This window comes from Streptopelia decaocto, assembly GCF_964273445.1.
Source record: "Streptopelia decaocto genome assembly, chromosome: 3".
NCBI lineage: Eukaryota > Metazoa > Chordata > Aves > Columbiformes > Columbidae > Streptopelia > Streptopelia decaocto.
The window spans coordinates 119,992,089-120,012,321 of NC_138656.1; the positions used below are offsets into that span (position 1 = coordinate 119,992,089).

Genomic DNA, 20,233 nt, shown 5'->3' on the forward strand with positions numbered 1-20,233 from the left:
CGAGCTGCTGGGCACCCGCAGATCTGTGTTTCTCCCCAAGGAAGGGAGGGAGAGGAGGGAAAAAGAGCAGGATGTGAATGCACCAACCCCCAAAAAGAAAAGGGTAGAGACAGGGGTTGGCATCTCTCAGCCTCCCCCTCTCCGGGCCTGAGCCTGCCCCACCTGGGAGATGTTTTAACGGGGTTTGAAGGTAAAATTCCTGCAGATGCCACATCTCGGTGGGCTTTGTCCTACCCCAGCCTGGCTCTCAATGTCTGGCAGCAGGCTTATGGGGGGACAGACAGACAGACCCCCAAGCACTGGGTGCTTCTCGGGGTGCTGGGCTGCTCCACGCACACTGCCAGCGCGTTTTTGTCCCCGCAGGGTCCTTCGCCAGCACGCTGCCCACCTACCAGCAGTCCGAGGTGATGGTGTTCATCATGAACAAGGTGCCGCTGCCCTCCTCGCAGCACGCCATCGAGGCGGGCAGAGCCGGGTGAGCGCGGGCGCCTTCCTCCCTCCTCTTCCTCCCCCTGCCCTCCTCTCCCTGTCCCCTGCATGTGGGTGTAGAGCTTTGAGTACGGAGCTCCTGCAACCTTGACGTGGCCTTTGGGGACAGAGTGGGACGTGGGGACATTGTTGGAAAGGCTGAGCATCGAGAATTTCCATTGAAGAGCAAGGAAAGCTGAAGAATGTGCAATCCTTGTTTAAAATCCTTTTTCTGCTGCAAATGTGATGACAAGCCCCCTTGAAAACACCGGAGCATCAACAAGGAAAGATATTTACAGGCAGTTGAAATCTGCATTTTTTTGGACACCTGCTTAAAGATTCATTTGTCAGGAGCTTGGTCCTGGGGTGTCACCCAAAACAAGCCAGGAAGGGAAAATAATATTTGGGGAGTGATTTCAGATGTGTCAGGGCAGCGAGGTGGCTGCTGGCGGCTTTTGAGAAGCTCGTGTGTAGAATCACAGGATGGTTTGGGTTGAAGAGACTTTCAAAGCCCACCCAGTGTCCCCCCTGCCCTGAGCAGGGACATCTGCACCAGCTCAGGCTGCTCAGAGCCCCGTCCAGCCTGGCCTGGGATGTCTCCAGGGATGGTTCAGCCACCACCTCTCTGGCCAGCCCGTTCCAGTGTGGCTCTGTGGGACTGGCTGCTCGTTGCTGCATCCCCTCTCCGAGCTGCCTCCAAGCTTTTATTAATACTGAGCAGGAGGTGATATTTATACCCGGTGGTGGAGGAAGAGAAGGAAGGGAAAACACCCAAACAACATAATTGCTTGAGAAGTGTGGGAACAGACCACGAGAGCTATTTGGAGCGAGGATATCAGCGCCGAAATGTGTAGGTAAGGAGCAAACAGATTTTCGTGCTATATTTATCTTCAAAGTACGGTCAGGCTCTTCCCACTTGTCTCTGATGGGAGACTTTGCCGGCTGCTCCGCTCCTCGCTCACGGGGGGTAGTTGCTGTAGTTCCTGACGCCTGCGGTGCAGCTCAGTCCCTGGGCTTGTCAGCTGCCTCTGCGAGAGATGTTCGGTCTCGTCTGACGCTGCGTGGAGAACGGTGTGGGGGTGAGAGATCGGCCATGGCCCGGCCATGTGCGCTGGCAGCCCAGAAACCACCCGTGTCCTGGGCTGCGGCCCCAGCCCCGTGAGCAGCAGGTTTGGGGGGATTCTGCCCCTCTGCCCCTCTCTGGTGAGACCCCCCTGCAGTGCTGGTCCAGCTCTGGGTCCTCAGCACAGGACACACATGGAGCTGCTGGAGAGGGGCCAGAGCAGCCCCAAAAATGATCCGAGGCTGGAACAGCTCTGCTGGGGACAGGTGAGAGAGTTGGGGTGTTCAACTGGAGAAGAGAAGCTCCGGGGAGACCTTAGTGCAGCCTTTCCAGATGTAAAAGTGGCCGATAAGAAAGATGGGGACAGACTTTTGAGCAGGGCCTGTTGCAACAGGACAAGGGGTGATGGTTTTAAATTAAAGGACGGAGATTCAGGCCGGACATGGTGCAGAAATTGTTTGTGCTGAGGGTGGTGAGAGCCTGGCCCAGGTTGGCCAGAGAGGTGGTGGCTGAACCATCCCTGGAGACATCCCAGGCCAGGCTGGACGGGGCTCTGAGCAACCTGAGCTGGTGCAGATGTCCCTGCTCATGGCAGGGGGGACTGGGGGAGCTTTAAGGTCCCTTCAATCCAAACCATCTGTGATTTGATGATTCTGGGTGTGTAGGGGAAGCCAGGGTTTGCAGAGGAGCTGCAGCCTGTACTTCAGCGGTTGGGATGCGCTGTGTGTGGTGTAGCTCCATCCCTGGGCAGAGGTAGGAAAAACAGGCAGCGTGTCGTGGGACAGCCTGGAAATCCATTAGGAGCTCCCTGTGTCTCCACAGGGCCAGGAAAGACTGAGTTCAGACAGTAGAAAAATCAAGATTTACTCTTTTTTGCATTAAAATAAAACAGAACCTGTCGCTGAAGTGGAAGTGTGGCTCGTGGTGGCTTTGCAAGGAGCAAGGCAGGAGCGAGGAGCAGGGGGACCTCCATGGACAGGAGGTTTGGGCTTCGTCTCACTGCTTTTCAGCTCTTTGAAAGTGAGAAGCCTGTTCAGAGCCGGTGTCTGGTGTCCCTTGGGGAGTCACTGTGTGTTGGGGACATCCACAGGCTGGTTAATCTTCCTGAGCTGAGCTCGTGCCTGCCTGGAGATGTGAATTCTGCCTCAATTCTGATGCCTATGGCAGGATGTACACTTTGATATCCATCATTCCTTTCTCAGCCTTTTTGCTGCCTATTAAATCTGGAGCTCATTTGCTGGTGACCTTTACAGTGTGGTTGGTTGTGGGGGCGACTCTGGGGGAAAGCGGTCCTGCCCTTGCTGAGGCTTTTCCATCCTTCGCATTGTCTCGTTTTCACTTGGATTTTACCATTTTTTCTCCTTCTCTCCATGGCAGGGAGAACCGGAACCGGCTGACACAGATAATGCTCCTCAAGTCCCTCCTCCAGGTATGAACATGTCACCGTCCCTGCAGGAGTGTCCAGCCCCCACATTGGAGGAGCTGAGCTCAGGAATCCTCCCCCCTGGGCTGGTTTAGGAAGAGCTCAAGCTGCGCTTAGTCTTCTCTGCTTGCATCCCCTCTGCCTTGGTGTGTTTTAACCCACCCCAAGTGACACTGTCACCTTGTCTCCCTTTTCCTCGGATGCTTCCAGGTCTCCGTGGGCTTCCAGTGCAGTAACATGCTGACGGCGCTTCCCAGCGCCTTCCTGGACAGGCTGCTCTCTGCAGCCCTCATGGAGGACCCTGAGATCCGCCTCTTCGTCCTCGAGATCCTCATCAGCTTCATCGATCGCCACGGGAACCGCCAGAAATTCTCCACCATCACGTATGTGCTGGGGGTCCCCGACAGGGCTGGGAGCTGCAGGGCAGCCTTGGGAGGGAGATCTGCTGGGCTGGGAGCGCTGCTGGGATTATTAACAAATCTGGGACCACCTCTGGGCTGGTTTAATGCTGCAGATCAGGGGTCTGAGAGAGACAGAGGGTCTGAAAAATGTGGGGCCATCCTGCTGAACACAACCATGGTTAGATGGCGGGCCCAGGAGGATGCGCAGGAGCAATAACCTTCTTGAGTGGGTTCATCATGTTGTCCGTGCTGTGTTACTGTCGAGGGTTAAGATTGCGGGGTGACAATAAAACCCTGGCAGATGTATTGTTAACCCCCTCTCCCCCGCTACTTCCCCCTTTTTTCCCCTCCCTCTCCCCATTTCCCACTCAGGACAGGCGATCGGGAGGGAAAGAAGGACAGAGAGAAGAGAGTTGGAAAAATTAACAATGTTTTACTAATGCTACTAATAAGAATAGAGAAAATAATACAAAATATACAAAACCAATCTTGAAAGTCCCAGCAACTGCAGAGCCGGCCACCAAAGTCCTGGACTGGACTCTGCAGCCAACCGGAGCTGGATTCAGTCTGTCACTAGGCCTCAGTTCGCAGGGACGACTAGCAAGGTCCTCTCCTAATGTCGGCCGTAAGCAGAAGGGAAAAAGCAAAGGCAAAAAGGGAAAAGGGACGAGATCCTCGTGATCTCCCACTTTCATATGAAGTATTCACGTGAATGGGATGTTATACGCAGTGGGTCAGTTTCTTGGTCACCGGCTTCTCGTTGCCCCTCTCGCGAGATGTCCATCCATGCTTATCAATAAGTTTGCATTCCATTGCTAGGTTTACCAAAACATGGGTCTGGTTCTCCAGGAAAATGCAGTTAATATGAAGGCTTTAGCTGATAGGCAAAATTCACTGAAAGAGAAACTTGTTTTTAAAAAAACTAGGACAGTTACCTTGGAAGACGGCAACTGTAATCCCAGATGGAAACGTCCCCGTGGGTTTTGCTGTGGTCCCGCTCATCCCCTTTGCTTGCAGGCGTCTTCAACTCATCTTTGTGTTCCTGAGCTCCGCTGCCCTGAAATCCTGTAGTGATTTGGCTCAGTATTCTTGAATATCCGGATCGCTCTGATGGGGTTTTAAAAGCCGCTTTTAGCTCCCCGCTTGGTCCTTGACCAGCAGCTCTGCAGGTGTGTGGAAATCATGCCTCTTCCCTCCGATGTCTGATTTTTCTCCTCCCCATGGCTTCTCTTTGCAGCACCATCAGCGACATCTCCATCCTGAAGCTGAAAGTGGACAAATGCTCGCGCCAAGATACCGTCTTCATGAAGAAGGTAGTGGCAGGGGCTGAGCCACACTGTCCTCGTATGGACTGATGTGAGGAACATGTGTCTGTTTTCCCGAGTGACACTGAGCCGTGGCAGTGTCCCGTCATGCCTCTGAACCTGGGGATGTCCCTGGGAAAAGCCGGTGGGATTCAGTTTCCATCAGCGCTTCACACGAGGGCTTTTCTAGACTCCTAAACCTGCTCTTTGCCCAAAGGAATGAGTAACCCAGGGTGTGCTGCTGTCCCAAAAACTATTGTTCAAGTGGCTGTCAAAGTTGACAGATATTTTATTTCCTTCCTCCCTTCTTTTTCTTTCCTTCCTCCCTTCTTTTTCTTTCTTCCCCTTCTTCTCCCCCTTCTTCTCCCCCTTCTTCTCCCCTTCTTCTCCCCTTCTTCTCCCCTTCTTCTCCCCTTCTTCTCCCCTTCTTCTCCCCTTCTTCTCCCCTTCTTCTCCCCTTCTTCTCCCCTTCTTCTCCCCTTCTTCTCCCCTTCTTCTCCCCTTCTTCTCCCCTTCTTCTCCCCTTCTTCTCCCCTTCTTCTCCCCTTCTTCTCCCCTTCTTCTCCCCTTCTTCTCCCCTTCTTCTCCCCTTCTTCTCCCCTTCTTCTCCCCTTCTTCTCCCCTTCTTCTCCCCTTCTTCTCCCCTTCTTCTCCCCTTCTTCTCCCCTTCTTCTCCCCTTCTTCTCCCCTTCTTCTCCCCTTCTTCTCCCCTTCTTCTCCCCTTCTTCTCCCCTTCTTCTCCCCTTCTTCTCCCCTTCTTCTCCCCTTCTTCTCCCCTTCTTCTCCCCTTCTTCTCCCCTTCTTCTCCCCTTCTTCTCCCCTTCTTCTCCCCTTCTTCTCCCCTTCTTCTCCCCTTCTTCTCCCCTTCTTCTCCCCTTCTTCTCCCCTTCTTCTCCCCTTCTCTTTCTATTTCCCTCCCGTAAAACATTGTCAGGGCTGATGCGAACCCCTCTGGAGCGAACTAGAGGCCAAGAGAGGATCAGTTTATTGCCTCGCACACACCATAGAGCAGCAATGCAGCCCCTAAACCAAAACTGTTGCCGAGCTGAGTTTCCCTTGCCCTGCTCTGTCCCACATCAAGCAATGTGTCGCAGGGCTTTTATTTTACTGCTGTGATTTGTTAATGGTTCTCAAAAGAGGAATCATTCCCCTGGGCTCCGCTCTTGGACCTGCTGGTGCCTCTGCCCCATCCAGGTCCAGCATCGCATGGTGAAAAGCCACCGGATGGTCACAGCTCCCTCTCCCCGGGGCTTTCTTCTTTTTTGGAGGGACCAGAGGAGCTCTACTCCCTCCCACATGGCTGGAGATCCCTTTGCCTGCTCCTGCTGCTTTTCTTTCTCTGCATCGATGGCAGGGGATGCTCAGGAGGTGACCGCATCCTTCTGTGTCCCCACAGCACGGCCAGCAGCTCTACCGGCACATCTACCTGATATGCAAGGAGGAGAGCAACGTGCAGGCTCACTACGAGGCTCTGTACAGCATGCTGATGCTCATTAGCATCGAGCTGGCTAACGAGGAGGTGGTGGTGGATCTCATCCGCCTGGTGCTGGCAGTGCAGGTAGTTGGGGGGTGGATGTGATGGGAACAGAGTGTGTGGGAGGGGGGTTGTTTTGGATTTGGGGTCTGTAAGGTAGGGGGATGCAAGTGCTTCATCTGCTCTGAGCTTCTCTCACTGTAAAATCATAGAATCACAACATCGTTTTGATTGGAAAAGATCATCAAGACCATCCAACCATTAACCCACCCCTGGCACTGACCCGTGTCCCTAAGAACCTCATGTCCGTCTGTCCAGCCCTCCAGGGCTGGTGACTCCAGCACTGCCCTGGGCAGCCTGTTCCAATGCCCCACAGCCCTTTGGGGAAGAAATTGTTCCCCAGATCCAATCTAATATCCTACCATAGTGAGATCAAACCAACACACTTGTCTGCCTCTGAAATGCTGCAAGTGAACCCAAACTCCAATGCTGGGGTCAGTTCTGGGCCCTTCACACCAAGAAAGGCCTTGAGGTGCTGGAGCGAGTGGAGAGAAGGGAACGGAGCTGGTGAAGGGCTGGAGCACAAGTGTGATGGAGCGGCTGAGGGACCTGGGGGGTTCAGCTGGAGAACAGGAGCTGAGGGGAGACCTTCTGATCTCTGACCTGCCTGAAAGGAGCTTGGAGCCAGGGGGGTCGGGCTCTGCTCCCCAGGAACAAGCGCCAGGAGCAGAGGAAACGGCCTCAAGTTGCGGCAGGGGAGGTTGAGGTTGGATCTCAGGGACGTGGGTTAGTGCCAGGGTTGGACTTGATGAGCTTTAGGGTCTTTTCAACCAAAATGATTCTGTGGTTCTGTCATCTGGGGGGTAGGTGATGCCATGAGCTGGATGGAGCCCACGCTGTGGCCTCATCCATCCTCGCCTCATGGAGCCGTGTCTGTGTTGCAGGAGATCGCCCAGATCAACGAGGACAACCTGCCAGCCTACAACCGCTGCGCGCTCTTCGCCCTGGGTGCAGCGTACCTGAACCTCATCAGCCAGCTCACCACCGTGCCCACCTTCTGCCAGCACATCCACGAGGTGCCGGGGGGGTCTGGGGACAGGGATCTGCCATGGGCTCTCCTGGCCACCTGCAGGGCCTGAGCTCGGCTCCTCACTTGTCTTCTGCAGGTCATCCAGATGCGACAGAGAGAAGCTCCCTATCTGCTCCCTGAAGATGTGTTTGTGGAGAAACCCACGTAAGAGCCTGGAAAAGACTGGGAGGAGTGGTGACACTGGAAGCTGTGCTGCCATCCAGAGACCTGGACAGGCTGGAGAGTTGGGCGGGAAAAATTTAATTAAATAGAACAAGGGCAAGTGTAGAGTCTTGAATCTGGGCAGGAACAACCCCAGGTTCCAGTGTAAGTTGGGGAATGACCTGTTGGAGAGCAGCGTAGGGGAAAGGGACCTGGGGGTCCTGGGGACAGCAGGGTGACCGTGAGCCAGCACTGGGCCCTTGTGGCCGGGAAGCCAATGGTACCTGGGGTGGGTTAGAAGGGGGTGGTCAGTAGGTCAGAGAGGTTCTCCTGCCCCTCTGCTCTGCCCTGGGGAGACCACACCTGGAATATTGTGTCCAGTTGTGGCCCCTCAGTTCCAGCAGGACAGGGAACTGCTGGAGAGAGTCCAGCGCAGCCACCAAGATGCTGAAGGGAGTGGAGCATCTCCCGTGGGAGGAAAGGCTGAGGGAGCTGGGGCTCTGGAGCTGGACAAGAGGAGACTGAGGGGGGACTCATTCCTGGGGATCAAGATGGAAAGGGGGAGTGTCAGGAGGATGGAGCCAGGCTCTTCTGGTGACAACCAGTGACAGGACAAGGGGCAATGGGTACAAACTGGAACACAGGAGGTTCCACTTAAATTTGAGAAGCAACTTGTTGGGGGTGAGGGTGGCAGAGCCTGGCCCAGGCTGCCCAGGGGGTTGTGGAGTCTCCTTCTCTGCAGACATTCCAACCCGCCTGGACACCTTCCTGTGTAACCTCATCTGGGTGTTCCTGCTCCATGGGGGGATTGCACTGGATGAGCTTTCCAGGTCCTTTCCCATCCCTGACATTCTGGGATTCTGTGATTCTCCCTGCTCCCAAGGAAATGGGGTCCATAAGATCATAGTTTGGGTTGGAAAGGACCTTCAGAAGCCAATGTTTCTGACCCAAAGGGACTGGACACCCCACTGACACGGTTCTGCCCTCTCCCTTGGTTTTTCTCCATATCTGTAGGTTGAGCAAGAGCCTTGACCGTCTGGGTCCAGAGGTCTTCTTCTGGCAGAGCAAGATCAGCGAGGTGCTGGGTGGCAGCGGCTACAACTCAGACCGGCTCAGCACCCCCTACATCCCCCAGCTGACGGGTACACAGCAGCCCGGGGCATCCCGGGGAGCGGGGAAGGGAGGAAACTGGTCCCAGTTGTGAGAGTGTGAAGTTCTTGTCCCGTGCATGTGCTTGTTGTGTTTCTGCTCTCTGTTAGAGGTGCAGCCTTGGGGAAACTGAGGCACAAAGTGGTTAATCGGGAGCTGGTTGGGGTTGCCACGTGTGGCTGGGTGGAAGGAGCTGTGAAGCTCCCTGGGCTTGGCTCGGTCCTCGATTCTGCTGATTTGGGTGAATTCGGGTAAATGTTTTAGATGGGCTGCTACCCTTGGGGTGGGATGTGAAGCTGCGTTCCCGGAGTGTCTCCAATTAGCTCTTCTGCCCTTCCTCTTCCTCAACAGATGAAGATCGACTGTCCAAGAGGAAGAGCATTGGCGAGACCATTTCGCTGCAGGTCGAGGTGGAGTCGAGGAACAGCCCAGAGCGAGAGCAGGTACCGTGTTACGCCTCCTCCCTTCAGCACCCCTTGCTCTTAGCAGCCTGGCGGAGGGCAGCTAAGCCCTCTCTAATTCTTCATTTGGCTGCACACATAATTACTCCTCTGATTGCAATCACAAGGGCTCATAACTCAGCCCTGGTGTGTCTGGCAGTGACTAGGGTCACAAAGACCCCAAGTCCCCCCCGACACTCCGCTCTGGGTGCTGGCAGCTCCTGGCAAGGGGAGCAGCACGGCAGGAAGGGTTTCCCACTGCTATTTGGGTAGAAAATATGTATTTTCCCTATATGCATGTTTCTGAGCTACGAGAGCCTTTGGGGAGGTGGCTACTCCAGCCCGAAAAAACATTTTAAAAGTGCATTTTGCCAGGAAAGATAGCCCTGATCTTTAAGGACAGGTTGTGTTTTGGTGTAAGGGCAGAATCACAGGATGGTTTGGGTTGAAGGGACCATTAAAGGTCATCCAGTGCCCCCCCGCCATGAGCAGGGACATCTTCACCAGCTCAGGTTGCTCAGAGCCCCGTCCAGCCTGGCCTGGGATGTCTCCAGGGATGGGGCATCTCCCAAAATACAGCCTGGGAATGTGGGTCTGCATTGCTGTGGTCCCAGAACGCTGTCCTGTGCTGTGTGTTGAGCATCATCTGCTTTTTTCCCCTTCCTTTAGAGAGCACCAGCGGAAGAGATCACGTATGAGACGCTGAAGAAGGCCATAGGTGAGCAGGGGAACCGGCTGGTGTGGTGTGTACCTGTGGGTGCTGTCACCCCAGTTTATCTGTGCACACCATGGATGGATCCTCACCACCTCACCGTGGCACCTCTGCAGCTCTCGGGGTGTCCCTGGGGGTGCTGGACCAAAAGCCAGAGCTTGGAGACCCTTCTCCTTGGCTTTCTAGTGATGCCCAAATCCGTGCTGTCTGCTGGGGCGGTGGGGATGCAGCACGGGGTGAAGAGCAGCCCAGAACCGTCTCTCCCCTCTGTTTCAGTAGACAGCGTCGCCGTGGAGGAGCAGGAGCGGGAGCGGAGGCGGCAAGTGGTGGAGAAATTCCAGAAAGCCCCGTTCGAAGAGATCGCAGCCCACTGCGGTGCCCGGGTGAGTCGGGAGTGGGGCACTGGACATCTCTGTGGCTGTTCTGCTGTGGAGAGGCCAACGGTGACAGTCACAGAATCCCAAGCTGGTTGGGGTTGAAGGGACCTCTGGGGATCCCCCAGTCCAACCCAGCTGCTCACGCAGGGTCACCAGAGCAGATCACACAGGTGGGTCCAGGCGGGTTTGAATGTCTCAGAGCAGGAGACTCCACACCCGCTCTGGGCAGCCTGGGCCAGGCTCTGGCACCTCCCAGCAAACAAGTTTCTGCTCATGTTCACATGGAGCCTCCTCTGTGCCCGTTGCCCCTCACCCTGGTGTTGGGCACCACTGAACAGAGTCTGGTCCATCCTCTGACACCCACCCTGAGATACTGATCCATTGATCTCATCCCTCTCAGCTTCTCTTCTCCAGCTCAACAGCCCCAGCTCTCTCAGTCTCCTCATCACAAAGATGCTCCAGACCCCTCAGCATCTTTGTGTCCCTCCGCTGGACTCTCTCCAGTAATTCCTTGTCCTTCTTCACCTGGGGAGCCCAGCACTGGACCCACAACTGCAGATGGGGCCTCCCCAGGGCAGAGCAGAGGGGGAGGAACAACCTCCCTGACCTGCTGCTCACACTCTTCCTCATGCACCTCACGTACCATTGGCCTCTTGGCCACAGGGCACACGTGGTTCTGAATTTTGCCAGACCACCTTCCTGCTGCTCTGGTGACTTGGGGAGGACAACAGGGTGTTTGTCCCGTATGTACCACCGTGATACAAACACATTCATACGGCCTCTGTGTCTGTGTTGCAGGCGACGCTACTGCAGAGCAAACTCAACCAGATCTTCGAGATCACCATACGGTGAGTTGGGGCGATGGCTGAGCACACTGTGCCCAACACAGTTTGTGAAGTCATCCAAAACGCTGCTGGTGGAGCAGGGGGTGTCTGACCACAAGGCCACTGCTGGGTGGGGGACAATAGGAGCCACATGTGTCCCCCATCAAGGAAACTCATGTGCTAGGGATGGGTCCCAGCCTGGGGTTGGGGCCTGTGTGGTGGCAGAGGGGACAGGGCTGCTGGGAGCAACCTCTGGTTTGTTTGCCCAAGTTCTCCTCTGCTGTGGTAGCACTGGGGAAACCTGCAATGGTGCAGGAATGTGTGTTTTCTACACCAGGCTTTGCTTCCTACCCAAACCTCTCTGGAAACCACCTCATCGAATCATACAGTCATTTTGGGTGAAAGAGACGCTCAAGGTCATCGAGTCCAACCATTAACCCACCCCTGTCCCTGCCCCATGTCCCTGAGAACCTCATGTCCGTCTGTCCAACCCTCCAGGGATGGTGACTCCAGCACTGCCCTGGGCAGCCTGTTCCAATGCCCCACAGCCCTTTGGGGAAGAAATTGTTCCCCACATCCAACCTCAACCTCCCCTGGCGCAACTTGAGGCCGTTTCCTCTGCTCCTGGCGCTTGTTCCTGGGGAGCAGAGCCCGACCCCCCCTGGCTCCAAGCTCCTTTCAGGCAGTTCAGAGATCAGAAGGTCTCCCCTCAGCCTCCCTTTTCATCCACCTTCCACCCCTTGTGTTTCAGGCCACCACCGAGCCCCTCTGGCACCATCACAGCCGCTTACGGTCAGCCCCAAAACCACTCCATCCCGGTGTACGAGATGAAGTTCCCGGACCTGTGCGTGTACTGAGGGCGGCCGTGCCGGCGGGACCGAGCTGGCACCAAGGGACCTCTTGGGGACAGCGCCGACCCCGCGGGGAGCTCATCCTCGTGCAGGACGGGTGGGGACACAGACACCGAGGCCACCCCAAGATTTGTCGGCACCACAAAGCCGTGTCCTGTACTTTCCTTTTTGGACTCTCTGCCTGCGCAGCCACGTTTCTGCGGCGGTTGGTGGTGCAGGAGGCTCGGGGCACGGTGGCACGGGGACGTTGCTGTGATGTCCCTCTCCAGTTTCGGAGAGGAGAAAGGAGATGCCCTGGCTCTGGGCAGAGCACTTTGGGCACGCCTTCCCGGCACAAAGCAAACCCGTTTCTTGGGGAAATCCCTCCCCACATCATCCATCGACCACATCAGGAGCCCCCAGCAAGGGGCAGGGCTGGAGATAGAGGGGGTGAGACTGGAAAAGGCAGGAGAAGGTCTGGGGTGCCATGTGCTGGAGCCTGGGGCAGCCCCAAAACCAAAGCCTGGCTTTGGGGCAGGTTATTGGCGAGGGGACGGTCTCCTCGCATCTTCCCATAGCCCCCTCGGTGTGGGGACAGTTCCCCTGGGTGCTTCGAGGTGTCCCCATGTCCCCGATGGAGAGTTTGCCCGGTGAGGGCAGTGATTGTCCCATCGTGGTGTGGGGACACACACAGCAGCCTGGCTGGTTCCAGGCCACTTAAGATGTGATTTCTTTGGGAAAACCCGCTATTTTTGGGAGAACCCACAGGAATGCCCAGCTGAGCCCGCAGCGGTGACACAAGGCACGAGCAACCACCATGCTGGCGAATATTAACTCATTAACCCACCGTTTTCATATTTTTGGGTTTGGGTTGTCACAGTTTTGAGGCTTCTATCTCAAAGAAAGAATTCCTTTTATTTTTCTTTAGTTGAATCACTTTGATAAAGTCCCATCTTGCATCAACTGAGCCATAACCACCAAGAAACCCCCGCGCTGCAGGAATTAGCTGAGACAAAAGGTGTTTTACAGGGTCCACCCTGCATCTGATGGGCTGTGAGTCGCAACTCTTCTTGCTCAAGAGCCTAAACCTGGATTTGGGCTGCGGGAGGATGAGCCCATCAAGAGTTCTGCTTTGGACACACATGGTAGAAAGTTCTGGGTCCTACCAAACCAAAAGTGCGAGGTGAAGATGGTCAGGATGGGGAGGACAGGTCGCTTGGGGGTATTTAGTTGTTCACGGGGGTATTCGATCATTCACGGGGGGTATTTCATCATTCATAGGGGGTTTTGTGTCATTCATAGGGGGTATTGAGTTGTTCGTGGGGTATTTAGTTCGCAGGGGGTTTTCAGTTCATGGTGTATTTGGTGGTTCAAAGGGGGTATTTGGTCGTTCAAAGGGGGTTTTCAGTCGTTCACGAGGGTATTGAGTCATACACAGAGGGTTTGGAGTTGTTTACAGGGGATATTCTATCATTCATGGGGGCATTTGGTTGTTCGTGGGGGTATTTAGTTGTTCACAGGGGGGTTTTTAGTTGTTTGAAGGGGGTACTTGGTTGTTCCCAGGGGTTATTTAGTTGTTCACAGCGTTTTCAGTCATTCATAGGGCATTTTCAGTCATTCATGGGGTATTTAGTCATTCATAGGGGTATTTACTCATTCATAGGGGTATTTACTCATTCACAGGGGTACTCAATCATACACAGGGGATATGTAGTTGTTCTCTGGGGGTATCTAGTTGTTCACAGGGTATTTCGTCATTCACAGGAGGTTTTCAGTCATTCATAGGGTTATTTAGTAATTCACAGGGGTATTTACTCATTCATAGGGGTACTCAATCATACACAGGGGATATGTAGTTGTTCTCTGGGGGTATCTAGTTGTTCACAGGGTATTTAGTCATTCACGGGAGGTTTTCAGTCATTAGCAGGGGGTATTTGGTTGTTCACAGGGCGTTTTCAGTCATTTATAGGGCTATTTACTCATTCATAGGGGTATTTACTCATTCATAGGGGTATTTACTCATTCATAGGGGTATTCAGTCATTCACAGGGGATATTTAGTTGTTCCCTGGGGGTATCTAGTTGTTCACAGGGTATTTAGTCACTCACAGGAGGTTTTCAGTCATTCACAGGGGGTATTTGGTTGTTTGCGGGGGGTATTTGGTCATTCAAATGGGGTATTTAGTTCCCTGGGGGGGTCTCTTTCAAGCTCTGGACTCGCCGCTTCTGTCTTTGTCACACGAAGAGACACAGAAGGGTCTGAACCTTCAGCCACCACCCGTTTCCCCGCCACATCTCGCTACAGACCTTCGGTTATTTTAAGCTGTAATTACACATCACCTCCCCCTTTTTTTAAATGTATTTTTCCCCTTGGGGGGCGGGTAGAGTTTGCGACCGCCCCGAGGTCACCGCTTGTAATCCGGGTTTAGGAAGTGATCTAGCTTAAGAGGACAGGAAAAACCAGGGTTTATTTCGGTCCCCGGGCTGGATCACGGCGCCGGCCCCGCTCGCAGCGTGGCCCGAGGGTCTCCTTGGGGTCCCCGTGTGTCTCTGTCCCCTGTCCCCAACCCCTTTTTGCTCCCCGAGTTATGCCCAGAGCTGCTGAACCCCAAGTTTGGGCTGGGGAAGGTTTTGGGGTTGGTGGCGGGAACGGAGGGTTTGTTCTAATGAAAAAAAAAACACTAAAATCTTGAACAAAACACAGGAGGAAAAGCAAGTAAACCCCGAATTGTGTGTCCACAGGGAAAAAGCACCACCAAAACTCTTCAAAAAACACAAAAAAGGTGGGAAGATGAGCGCAAGGTTTGCTCGCCCTGAAGGAGCCACATGGACAGCGTGGGGCACATCTCGGGGTGCCCATCGTCCCTTTTCGGACAGAAAATACCCCTGGGCTCTGCTCGCAGGCCCCGGACTGTGGGTTTTCCCTGTTGTCCCTCTGGTCCCAACGCTTGTCCCCACGGGGCCGGGGCTGTCACCTCCCCGCTGGCTGCGTCCACCAGCATGTCCCACCGTCACCCCCTCCGCATTTTGGGACCCAAACTCCACCTGTAAATGTCCCCCCCAAAACACACACACAGTGTCAGTGACCTGTTTGTACATCACGTTTAGTTTAGATACTTGTGTACCTATAGATGACAAATATATTTCTATATATTTCGATATAGAAATATATCTATATATTTCTATAAGCGGGGCAGTTTTAGGTGCATGTGTGCGTTTCCATCTCTGTATTTCGGAGCACTGTGGCGTTCGTGTGTGTGTGTGTGTAGCCGAGGGGAGTGGGTTGTTCAAAAAGGGCCGAGAAGCCGTGAATATTTTCCAATGCATCGTCTTAATGCCCTTTTCGAATAAACGTTGATGTTGCCACCTTTAGGGTTCTGCTGTCTTGACTTGGGCAACGTCTTTCTGCCCTGGAAGAGGAAGAATGGTGCTTGGAGATGGGCTTTAATGGTCCCCACTGTTCTGTGGTCCCTCATGGTTCTGTGGTTCTAATGGTCCCCATCCATGATTCTATGATTCTAATGGTCCCCATCCATGATTCTATGATTCTAATGGTCCCCATCCATGATTCTGTGATTTCCATCCATCCTCTATACCCCCCAGCTGCAGGATTTTACTTCGCAACTATTTTCCCCACCCGTTTACAACCAACCAGGTACCTATGGAGACATTGCCGACACCTGCTTAGCTTGCAAAAAACTTTATTATTGTTTTTTACTTTTTTTTAGAATTGTTTTAGAATTCTTTTAACCCATCATTTACAGTATTGTACAGCTCAGTGAAAATATATGAAAATCATCCAGCGTGCTCCCGACTGGGCATCATCCCCCCCATCCCCGTGCGTGTCCGGTGACGTCTTTATCCCAATCCTGTTCCCACCCGGTGACACCCGGGAGCGCCCCCCCCCTCGGAGTAACAATTAAGAAGGACATAAGGAGTGATGTCTAAGTGAAACACATGCCAGCGAGACGCTAAAGCGAAGGGGGAGGGCAGGACGCCTCTTGGGCTCTCCCCCCCCATCACTGCCCCTTCTTGTAGGCGCTTTTGACGATGGCGTTTTTGAAGAGAGTCACTAGCGGGGTCTGGCCGTGCTCCGAGGTCATGAAGCCCCCGTAGCGCTTGTCCTTCAAGGGCGCGTGCCAACGGAAATGGCGCATGCGGTAGGACCCGCCGGCCTTCTCCTCCTCTTCCTCCTGGCTTTCCTCCTCCTCCTCCTCCTCGCCGGGCAGTGCCCCGATGCCGCCGAGCGCCAGCTCCCTCCGGAACTCCATGGGGTAGCTCTCAGCCGACTCCTCCTCCACCCCGTTGGGATAGACCTTGATGGGTCTCCTCTTGCGTCCCACCGGCTTGCCCCAGCGAAAGTGCTCCATGGAGTACGAGCGTTTGCCTTCCTCCCGCTCCAGCCCGGTTCCCTCCTCCTCCTCCTCGCGGCGGGGCGGCGGGGCGGCGGGGAGCGATGCCGGGGCTGGGTTCCCCCCCTCCGCCTCCTCCCGTTTGTGGCCCCCGCCGCTGCTGCTGTTCCTCCGGCCGAACTTGTTCCAGCGAAAATGGCTCATGACGTACTTGCGGATGCTCTCGGAGAGGGGCTGGAGGTGCCCGTTCCCCGGGTAGACGGGAGCCTCGGCCGACAGGTCGGCTCGGCACGCTGCCACGCACGCCTGGAGCGGGGAAAGAGCGGTGGGAAGGGGGAGGACATCACATTGGGGGTGGTGAGAGCCTGGCCCAGGTTGGCCAGAGAGGTGGTGGCTGAACCATCCCTGGAGACATCCCAGGCCAGGCTGGACGGGGCTCTGAGCAACCTGAGCTGGTGCAGATGTCCCTGCTCATGGCAGGGGCTGGGTGAGATGAGCTTGGAAGATCCCTTCAACCCAAACTATTCTGTGATGCTATGATTCTATGATCACCTAGGGGGGCTTTGCAGGTGCTTGCACAGAGTGGGTCTTTCACAAGATGCTTGTGCCCCACTGAGGTCCCCATGCGGTGCCACCCACTTGGTGAGGACCTTTGATGGCTGAGCACCGTGCCCATGCACCAAAGCAGCCCTGGGTGGCTGGAAATGCTACTGGGAGGGGGGCACAGCCCCTACTGCAGGGACCCTGGAGCAAACTTGTCAGCACCACCCTCCGTGAGCACCCATGGGGTAAACCTGATACTCAAAGTGCTACTTCATCCCATGCAGAATCATGGGATCACAGAATCACAGAATGTCAGGGGTTGAAGGGCCCCGGAAAGCTCATCCAGTGCAATCCCCCCATGGAGCAGGAACACCCAGCTGAGGTTACACAGGAAGGTGTCCAGGCGGGTTGGAATGTCTGCACAGAAGGAGACTCCAACGCAGGAGGGATGAAAAGCTCAAAAGCTTATTTTAGCATCATCCCCCAGCGTGAAGCCGAGAGGCACGAGTCCCCCGAAACCCATGGGTCACTGGGTACAAACCCACATCAATGCGGGTCCCCCCATGGTGACACCGTCCCTGTCACCTCCACCCCCAGCCCACCGTGCCAGTCCCTGGGGGGGGTCAGAACCCAAAGCAACCGGATGGCGATCACCGTCCCCGAGCTTACCAGAACGCCGCTGTCACTGGTGAGGTCCTGGCACCTGCTGCTCTCCCAGCACGGACCAGTGGCACCAGTGGGGTGCCAGAGCAGCAGCCCCAGCAGCACGGGCAGGCTGCCCCACAGCGCGCTCGGCATCGCCGCTGGGCTCCCGGGGGGGGCACGAGGGGCTTTGGGTCCGCGAACCGTGCAGGAACTATGGGGAGAAAAATAAGAAACCCCCTCTTTTATTCTTTATTGCAACCACCTCGTCGAAGTCGCCTCTGCTGGGGTTGCAGGAGTGGGGTCCCCCCAGCTGAGCCCCCCAGCCCTGTCCCTTTGCCCGTCCCATGCGAGACGCGTTAGTGCTGCCGACCCCTCCTTCTGCAGAGTTTTCCTCCATCCTCAAGGGATGCTCCTCGCTGTCACCTTGGGGGGACTGTTTGCCACCGGAGGGGAAACTGAGGCACGGAAAAGGGAATGCAATGGCTGAAGCTGCGCCCGCATCGCTCTGCTCTGCACCAAAAACCAGGTAACATCCCCGCTCTGTCTCTTCCTTTATCCTTCCCAACAGAAAAACGTCTCTTTGGAGCCCAGGTCCTTTGTCACCGCTACCGTTGGTGACAACGGCTGTCGGTGGGGATTGCAGCCGCCTCCGAAAAACCCCATAAAGATGAGTGATGCTGCGAGGGGAAAGAGTCAGGGTTTCATCCCTTGCCAACCAACTCGTGGCTTGCAAACTGAGTCCTCTAAAAAATGAATATACGCTCCTTCCTAACCTGTCCTGAGATGCCCCTCGAGCGGCTGCAAAACTGCAGCGTGGTGGGAGGCACGGCTGCAAATGATATTAAATTAGGATCAGGAGAGTGAGACGTGAGTATTTTACAAGAAATAATATTGGAATGGGTGGCTTGGCTTTTGGGAAGGGCTATGGTGGGGTTTGGGATGTGGCGTGCCCATGGGGCTGCCAAAATTAACCCAAAATCTGGCAAAAACTGAGGGGCTGGAGGGATGAGGTTGGGGTTGGTCCCCCAGGATGCAGCTGAGGGTCCCCAAGGATGCCCGGGTTGCTTTCTCTCTGCAAACCCCAACTCTTTCCCCAAAATCCGTATTTAACTCAGTTGACGCTCGTGTCTCATCTTCCCTCATGCTGCAAGGAGGAAAACCCCATCCCACATTGAAAGAAAACAGATGGAATATCTCATTTTGGCCCAAAATGTGTGTCTGGAAGGGAGAGCTGACCCTCCCCTCTGGTTTCAGAGCCACCAGGTTGAGCTGGACGGAGGGGAACTTTGTTTGGCAGGGGGAAAAAAAGACCCTGGATTTAGGGTGGTAAATAGCAGTTCAGCAAGGGGAATAAAACAAGACAGGCCAGATTTAAACAGAAATATCTCTCTGTCATCTGACCAAATTTGCGGGTGTCGCTGCTCAGGACTCCACAGCACAACAGCACTTCTGTAACACATTAACACCCAGTAATGCAAATAAACCGACAATAAACGCAGGCGAGGGGGCCGTAAAGCGGAGGCAGAGAGGGAAGGGGATGTTGTATTTATTAGTTTGATTTGTTTATTTGTTGTATTGCCCATCCCTCCCTGCAAAACCCCTGCCACCCACCGTGGCACCCACCGTCCACCTCTCCCATCTATTCGCAAAGTTCCTTCTCCCCCCGGCCCCACGCACCCCAAAACACACATCGGGGAGCCCCCCAGGGTTGGGTGGTTGGTTGTCGGGGGGTTTACCTGCGGGTGGGGTGGGAGCCCGACGGCCGCCGTGCGTCCTCCGTCCCCTTCTCCCGGAGAGCATCTGCCACTCAACCGCTGGACCCACTGCCTTTTTATACCCCCCCACGGCGCCGATCGCATCCGTCTGCGGAGGGGAGGCGGGGGGGGCGAGAGGGACCATTCCAGGTACCGAACAAAAGATGAGCAAGCGACGGGCGCCTGCTGGATCCGGCCCCGCGGCGGATGGGGGGATTAGCATCTCTCCACGAACCGCAGCCGCTAAAGTTTTTACGGACGACGCTGCTAATTGCGTTTGCAGCTTTGGAGCCGGGGGAGGAGGCGGGGGGGTGGATGGAAAGTCTTTTGCAGAATACGAGCCACGGCGATGAGTTTGGCACGGGTTGTTTATTACCGACGCGCCGGACAAGAGTGTCCGTCACTCCTTAGGCTTTGGTGTGGGAGGGCTTGGTGCTCCCATGGGCGCCAAGGATTTGGGGTTGTCTTGCTGTGAAATAAAGGGGATTTGGTGAAAAGCAAACGTCTCGGGTCAGCAGCCGCTGGGCATCTCTGCCTGCCGTGCCGGGGAGTCCTGTGACCACCAGCTTTGGGGTGAAAGCATCGGGAGGGGGTTTTCCAGCCTGGGGGGTGGCTTTTCCAGAGCATGGCCAGGTCTTTATGGTGTAGGGAGAAAGTGAGGCCAAGCAGGGTGAGGCTGGGCCAGGCTCAGCGCCCCCTTTCTGCACCCAAGACAAGCCCCAATCTCCCTGCTCTGCTTGAGCTGGACCAGTTTTGGGCTGTGGACGCTTTCCCTATTGCACAGGGATGTGAAACCCAGTGGGACTGGGCCCACACCTCAAATCTTGGGGCAGTTTTGGGCCCCTCACGCCAAGAAAGGCCTTGAGGTGCTGGAGCGAGTGGAGAGAAGGGAACGGAGCTGGTGAGGGGCTGGAGCACAATGTGATGGAGCGGCTGAGGGAGCTGGGGGGTTCAGCTGGAGAACAGGAGCTGAGGGGAGACCTTCTGATCTCTGAACTGCCTGAAAGGAGCTTGGAGCCAGGGGGGTCGGGCTCTGCTCCCCAGGAACAAGCGCCAGGAGCAGAGGAAACGGCCTCAAGTTGCGCCAGGGGAGGTTGAGGTTGGATGTGGGGAACAATTTCTTCCCCGAGGGGCTGTGGGGCATTGGAACAGGCTGCCCAGGGCAGTGCTGGAGTCACCAGCCCTGGAGGGTTGGACAGATGGAAATAAGGTTCTTAGGGACATCAGTCACTGCCAATGTTGGG

At 55.3% G+C, this 20,233-nt stretch overlaps 2 protein-coding genes across 3 annotated transcripts in view; one reads left to right on the forward strand and one right to left on the reverse strand.

The window, feature by feature from the left end:
* Positions 1 to 12,952, forward strand: part of EFR3B (EFR3 homolog B) — a 44,676-nt gene extending 31,724 nt beyond the window's left edge. Inside the window, exons 11-23 of one of the 2 annotated variants that reach the window (XM_082049815.1) lie at positions 364 to 475; positions 2,909 to 2,960; positions 3,165 to 3,337; positions 4,593 to 4,668; positions 6,056 to 6,217; positions 7,078 to 7,209; positions 7,300 to 7,367; positions 8,379 to 8,506; positions 8,865 to 8,956; positions 9,623 to 9,671; positions 9,942 to 10,048; positions 10,841 to 10,890; positions 11,618 to 12,952. In XM_082049815.1, the coding sequence (XP_081905941.1) occupies positions 364 to 475; positions 2,909 to 2,960; positions 3,165 to 3,337; positions 4,593 to 4,668; positions 6,056 to 6,217; positions 7,078 to 7,209; positions 7,300 to 7,367; positions 8,379 to 8,506; positions 8,865 to 8,956; positions 9,623 to 9,671; positions 9,942 to 10,048; positions 10,841 to 10,890; positions 11,618 to 11,723 (1,307 nt within the window). In that variant the 3' untranslated portion in view covers positions 11,724 to 12,952. The remainder of the gene's footprint in view (positions 1 to 363; positions 476 to 2,908; positions 2,961 to 3,164; positions 3,338 to 4,592; positions 4,669 to 6,055; positions 6,218 to 7,077; positions 7,210 to 7,299; positions 7,368 to 8,378; positions 8,507 to 8,864; positions 8,957 to 9,622; positions 9,672 to 9,941; positions 10,049 to 10,840; positions 10,891 to 11,617) is intronic. The other variant, XM_082049816.1, reaches the window with a different exon arrangement.
* A 2,762-nt stretch (positions 12,953 to 15,714) lies between these two features.
* POMC (proopiomelanocortin) lies at positions 15,715 to 17,388 on the reverse strand (the record flags this gene model as incomplete). Its single annotated transcript, XM_082047892.1, has 2 exons — positions 15,715 to 16,353; positions 17,260 to 17,388. 2 exons carry the CDS (start codon positions 17,386 to 17,388, stop codon positions 15,715 to 15,717), a joined length of 768 nt encoding a protein of 255 aa, XP_081904018.1.
* Positions 17,389 to 20,233: the final 2,845 nt, after the last annotated feature.